The sequence below is a fragment of the Habropoda laboriosa genome, unplaced genomic scaffold (genome assembly GCF_001263275.1).
Source record: "Habropoda laboriosa isolate 0110345459 unplaced genomic scaffold, ASM126327v1 scaffold89, whole genome shotgun sequence".
NCBI classification, from domain to species: domain Eukaryota; kingdom Metazoa; phylum Arthropoda; class Insecta; order Hymenoptera; family Apidae; genus Habropoda; species Habropoda laboriosa.
In genome coordinates, this window is record NW_017100263.1 from 8,120 (window position 1) to 15,078 (window position 6,959).

The following is a 6,959-nucleotide window of genomic DNA, read 5'->3' on the forward strand; positions in this document are numbered from 1 at the left end:
TTCGACGTTTGTGTTTAATTTTCTTAACAGATGTGTTCAGAAAAGATTAAACAGCATTATAATTATAATGAATTACCCAAATTTTAAAAAACTATATCTACCCGTTACTAATTAAAGAGAAGGAAATGTTTTTGAACTAAATTATAAAGAATGACCTACTTCATAGCAATTATTTCGTAAGAATAATGAACATGAGTAAAAAGTTCACAATTGTGCGTTATTTCTCTACGAATTTTTATTTAATCCTATAAAAAGTTTCATTAGAAAACATCTAGAGAAATGGACTGACTGAAAAATAAACTATTGAAGTGTCTAAGAGTGAAATGAAATTGAGGTAACAAACCTTAGTTAATGTCATGAGATCTATCTCATGTTTGTCTTTAGTCTTATGTTGTCTGAATGGACTGTGTCCCTTCAATAATTTATGTAACATACAACCAAACGAGAACCAATCCGCACTGGAATCATAAGTTACTCCCTTCGAGAGCACTTCTGGCGCCATATATCCGTGCGTCCCTCTATAACAGAAGTTTTGTTCTTTTATCGTTAAACTCACTGCATCTGTGATATTTGATATTAATATGCGATGACAAATCTAACGAGATACTTGTCAACATTTTTACATTGTCTACTGAATGTCTGCATCAATTGATAAATAAAGGCAACAACATTTGTCACCTAAAGGAGATATTTTTCTTTAATAAAAATATGAAACTTCGTGATATGCATATAATAATATGAAATAGTAAAAATGCATTCGGTTATCTTGTACACAGTAACTTATACACAAAGATGATTTAAAATAATACAATTATTATTCACATCCCTTACGTAGAACTTAAAGATATTAGAAAATTCAGTTAACTGAATTAACTGAAAACAGTTAATTGAATTATTCATTTCATCAATAGACTTTTCTTTTAATTTCTTTAAATGCTACAATTATATTTCATATCTTCTACACAGAATATGAACATATTCAGAACATTATTCACATTATGTTAGAATGTGAAGATGTGATCTTTTGCTATATGTATATCTCTTGGGACAACTGTTTTAATCTGTTCTTTGTGTGCAAGTTGCTAAAGATCACCCAGAGTTACTTGAAACTTGCACTTACACACTCGCGTGTGGTTTCTTCTTGGAGAAATCACAGGCCAGGCCCAGATCCGATATTCTGACGTGACCGTGTTCGTCCAGGAGGATATTTGCGGGCTTCAGGTCCCGATAAACGATGTACCTGCGGTGCATGTGCTCCAATCCCAGTATCACTTCGGCCGCATAGAATTTCATCTCTCGTTCGTTGAACACACCATGCTGATTGAGGTGATAATGAAGGTCGCCGCCATTCATTAGATCCAGAATGAAACAGAGCTTGTCTGGCGTTTGAAACGCGTACGTCATGCATACTATGAATGGACAATCCACCTGAAATTATAGTCATTATTGTAGTGTCATTATTAATTAACAGTACTAATTATTTCTTAAATTAAGCAAAGTCTGTTTTGTCGATTATTTTTATGAACGTTTCGTTACTTGTAATACTTTATAGACAAAGTTTCATATATTTTACTATATTATATTATTCCAGGTACAAACTAGAACACCTTTGGTGTAATAAAAATAAATGATACGTCATTTTTTGGAAAGATATACGAATAAAATTAGAAAATTTATTTTATTTTCTTAATAATCATTTGTCTGAATATTTTTTCCCAACAAATATAATGTATGTATCGTATGTATATTATTTTGCATGTTACTCTGTAAATTATTTTACATGTTAAAACTTTCATATTCAATTCTATCTTTTATATTTCTGAGAAACGAGAAAAGTGTTGGGAAAGAATGTTCATTGATATAATACTTTTTCAAAATAAATAAAAAACGGAAAGTGTGATCGCATCATTCTTTAACAGAATTTCATGTTTCCGTCAGAACGATATACTTTTTGAAATATTTTGCGTATAAAAACTTTTATAGTAAAGAATGCAAATGTATGCCTGAAAATTTTCACCATAGCAAATACATATCTCTCTCGAAATATTTTGAAAACACTCGTTCATATTACGGCAAGAATTCTACGGACCGTTTCTTTGCAGTTTTTACCACAGAAAAGCTAAGGTAATAACATCAGAGTAATACGTTTAAACTGTTTCTCTTAATTTATTCTTTTACATTGTTCGTATATTCTATCTAATATCCTTAATTCTTAGTTTTGTATAAAACGAAATGACCAATTGTTTACTAAACGAAGGAAAACAAATTCACGCACAAACAGACGAATTATCAGAATATAACATAAAATTCGATTTATCGTTGACGATTCTGCGATTTATTTCTGAGAAGAGTATAATTGTTGATAAAAAAAATATTTAAAAATAACCAACTGTGAGCGAGATCATTCGCGTAAGATTAAAGTAATAACAATAACACTTATCTTCATCGTCTATGTTATACATTTTAAAAAATTTTTGAAGGAATTACAAAAGTGTTATAAAAATTCTAGCTATTCAAAAGTTGTATGTAACGTTTGTATCGAATGTTATACAGTACTACATTTGAAATTTCACAGTCCACAGTACTTTTGGGATATTACATTGTCGAGGGAAGCTTACTCCGGTACTGACTGCCGAAAGCATTATCCTTTCGTTGAGCGCTAAAGTTTCGCCTTGTTTCATTTTTATTCGCTTCTTATCGAGGCACTTCATTGCGTACATTTTCCCTGTGTCTGCCTTCCGGCACCCGTAAACCTCCCCGAAACCACCTCTGCCTATAATTCGATGCACACTGAAGTCGTTCATCGTCAACTGAAACAGTAATTCCGCCCATGAAATGTTTCAATATATTTTAATACTATTATATGTTGGGATATTTGTTTACAACAGATAAGTAACGGTGGCACAATTTTGCAGAAAGAGTAATTTTTCATGAAATTATAACCTAAAACTGCAGAACGAATCTTTCAAATACGAGAAACTTTTTTAAAAAGAAAAATAGACGTATTGAAAGAACGAAGGTTAACGAAAAAATTAACGGATTCCAGGAGAGATTTACAGTATGACATCTACGCTGTTGCGTGTCGATGTCTCTTGATTCTTTAACCCTTTGCGTTACGAATAGTCAAATTATTCTGCACTCATTTGGCCACTGTCGGGCAGTACCGTGTAGTTCGCCTTTATTTCAATATTTCAGCGTACTGTTAGTTATAAAATATTAGGTTTCGGTATAATATTAATGCATAAAGAAAAAGGTTTATTATCGTTTATAATTTATCATTGTATGATATCTGAAGGTAAAAATTCCTACGTCGAGTCTGACTTGACATAGGACAGCAAAGGGTTAACGCTTACTAAGCTTAGAATAAATTTTCGATACAAAAAGTGTATTATTATTATGTAACAAAATCTCGTACATAAAAATTGTATTCGAGCAATTTTAATTTATTACTTCACAATAAATCAATCTTCCTTAATTATGCTACAATTATCGGGTCGCTCGGTATACATATTATTACAGTATTTACAACGCACGAGCAGATTCCTGCCTTACCTGCATGTTTAATTCTACGTTCTTCCACTGACAAAAACGAGTGTACTTCTCACTGAAAATATACAACGGCATTTCTTAGCGATTTTTTAGAGCACCAGAAGCTGCGAGCAGTGTCATTAGTTTGGTAACATACCTTTCTAGAAATTTCTTGAACGGCTCCTCCCTTAAGTGTTTAAAAATCTCTTCGATATACGGCTGCAAAGAGGTAATCAGTTTCGAATTCAACGAAAATTGCGTTCAGTATTGTTAACAATTAAGCGATACAAGACTAGGAGGGACCAACCTCGAATAGATTAACGGGAACCTCGTTTTTCATGAGGTATTTATGAACATGGGCCACCGCTTCCGCGGAATATTCCTGCAATAAAAATCATCGAGCGATTAAAACAACAAATTTTTATCCTCATTACGGTTAAATGTGTACGAACAAATGTATTTCTTAACCCTCGGACGGCGGGTGCCGGGTCAAATATGTATCCTAATGACAACGAGGCTTGCTTCACATTCGGTAAGTAGATTTTAGTAAATTTCCGTGGATTTAAAGAAATTTCAATAGACAGTAGAATACAGTAGATTTTGTTAGATTTTAGTGTACTTCAGTATGCTTCACATTCAGCAAGCGTCCTCCTTATACTTATGAACGGGTGTGTATATGAATGAACAACGTGCATCTAATGCATGTTTGATTATTCCATACATTTTGCATTGACGATAATTCAATGTTAATTCAACTTTTTATTCGCTACAATTTTCTCTAATTCGTTACTTTTCCGTCGAATACTCTTCATTCTGAAACGAAATTCTATCATAAAGTTTAAAGCGCTGTTTCTCCCATTCAACGTTTAATAAAGTAAATTAACAAAATGTAACAATAATTCCACTGCAATGTTTAAACGAAATTCTCCGAAAGATATTAATATTAATCTTAATTTAATCACTGAAAATTTCAATTAAAATCCATTTTAATTTAGCTCATATCTCAACTCGCAATATTATTGTTTTTCTTTTTAAACGACTGTAAATGAACACTTAATGAATTCCATTTCTGCAATTGTATGCAAAATTTCTCCAAACCGGTCAATGGAATATTTCCTACGCCAAACGTAATACTTTACAAAATTTTCATTTATTCCTTTTTATTTTTCTTAATGAAATCTCACAAAATGAAATTCATCGATTCGTAATTTGTATCTAAATACTTATATCAAAATACACTTGGGTCTCTTTTTGCATGCTACTTTTTACACGGGTTTTCACACGTTTTACTATAATAAAAAACGACCATGAATAAAATATCGATTTTTCAGAAAAAAAAACGTTATATTTTCATTTTCCTCAACATATCAGCTTTTCTTTTGTGTACATTAAATAAAATGTTTTCCGTGAATGCATTTCTACATATTAACTTGCTTTCCGTACAGTTTGCGTTACTTGCAAAACATTTCAATAGACAATATCAAGAACATAATTTGGTTTTCACTGTAGTAAACTTATTTACACAACGAATATCGAAGCTATCGCGATAGTTTTACTTGGAAAGGTGAGTATTGCTTACGTCTTTGCTTATCTAGCAATGCGCGGTTTTCTTATCACATCCGTATTCCTCGACAAATTTCAAACGGTGTTTCGAATGTCGCGTAGCGAACGCCTTCTTCGTACATTTGAATTTTCTCGGAATTGGAAATCCTTCGTTCAGCCGAACTTATCCGGTGACAGGTAAAACTGAACGCGGTTAACATCATTATCCGTCTAATTAAGTGAATACCTGCAGGCAGAGTATTAACTACTAATTGACGCTCGTTGATAGAAACTCCATTGAAAATGTTTCATACTTTAAATTACAAATTGCAGTTTAATACAAAGAGCGATTTGAGAAAAAGTGTCGCACAATTTAAGAAGAAATATACCAATTAGAATAAGCAAGAAATAATCTCGAAAGAAGTAGGTAATAGCTGTAGGTTGAAATAACGATGCTTGCTTTCCATGAAATATTTATCTCAGTTAATTCAAGAACATCCTTTCGATGAGAAACGTTTCACACGTGCGTAAAAGTGAATCACGGATCGAGATAAATTCGTGCGACAACTTTTCAGTTAGAAAAATTGTTTAGCCGAAGTAAGAAGCGTTTAGAAATGCAGAATTTTTTTTAAACAAACGCGCAAGTAATCGCATTTTGAAGCCAATGAATTTATTCGTCGATTAACGATACAGTCGAACACCGCGGTAACTCGGAAACCTTCGTAAGGCTAGAATTTTACTCGTTTCCTTCCGTTTCGCCGTGAAAACCTCTGAAAATCGAGATATGAACTTCTTATAACTGGAATTATTAACACGTTTGGATGCGTTGTTTAACTCGAGTTTAGAAAAGCTTGACCTCCGCAAATCAAAGTCCTATCATCGCTCTAGAACTCGAAGTACCGTGCCCGAAGTAAAATTACCGATTTTTTTTTTTAATAACGTGTAATAGCCAAGATACAACGCAAACTGTCATTTATTTTTCATTTAAAATTTATCGTTTCTTTATGTTTGTATGTATATATTATACACTACCGGCAAAAAGTTTGGAATCATCTCCCGGTTTTCATCAATATTAAATCTGCTGCTAATTTTTTATAGGTTTTAGGTTTATCTCACTTCTACATTTATCAATTTATCTCATGTCGATTGATTCGAATGATAAAAAATTCTGTGATTGTTTTCTGGAAATTTTTGTGCAAATTGCAATGCTCAGTGGTTCGAAACTTTTGGCCGGTAGCGCATGTACAAGTATAAATATGCAATAAATATGTACATAATTGATCTCTAAGGGCTGAATTTCTTTTCCGAGCTTCTATAATTCGAAAAACACAAAACCCCTGTGAGTCGAATTTTCGTTTGTCAAACCTCGAAAACATCGATAAAAAGAAACCTGCGTAATTCGAAGATTTTAGCTTTTCCCTTGGGATTCGAGTTACCGAGCTTCGACTGTGTATCATTTTCACTAAAACTCACTTCGTTCGTTTCATCTGCTAAATTTGTTTTTTTTTTTAATAGCAAAATATAAACCTGAAAAATTTTCTACGGATACTAGAGCGCCTGTATTTAACATACTCGTTTCAAAAGATACAAAGGACGATTTCTCGAGCAATGAAAAAGTTGCAAATTTTCTAACTGCGCGCATTATACAGCTTTACCCAGCAAATTGATCGTCAATACAAACTTCCGTTAACAAAGAAGACTCTTTAACGTGTCGAAGGGGAAAATTGCGGGCACCGAGCGATTAAAGGCGAGGTTAAAATTAGGGGCGAACCAACTGGGAGAAAAGTCGCGTGAAAAAAGCCACGGAAATAGTTCCTCTTCTGAAGATATCGAGGTCCAGAGATTAGAAGCCCTCGGTGTGCTACGAAAAGACCTATTCCGGATTCTTA

General features: G+C 33.0%; 1 protein-coding gene across 1 annotated transcript in view; it reads right to left on the reverse strand.

Moving 5' to 3' along the window:
- LOC108573059 (G protein-coupled receptor kinase 1) overlaps positions 1–6,959 on the reverse strand; it is a 58,575-nt gene that overhangs the window by 3,734 nt on the left and 47,882 nt on the right. The window contains exons 5-10 of the mRNA XM_017935423.1: positions 3,836–3,910; positions 3,686–3,747; positions 3,553–3,604; positions 2,619–2,810; positions 1,121–1,428; positions 344–518 (exon numbers count right to left, since the gene is read on the reverse strand). Coding sequence (XP_017790912.1) covers positions 344–518; positions 1,121–1,428; positions 2,619–2,810; positions 3,553–3,604; positions 3,686–3,747; positions 3,836–3,910 — 864 coding nt within the window. The remainder of the gene's footprint in view (positions 1–343; positions 519–1,120; positions 1,429–2,618; positions 2,811–3,552; positions 3,605–3,685; positions 3,748–3,835; positions 3,911–6,959) is intronic.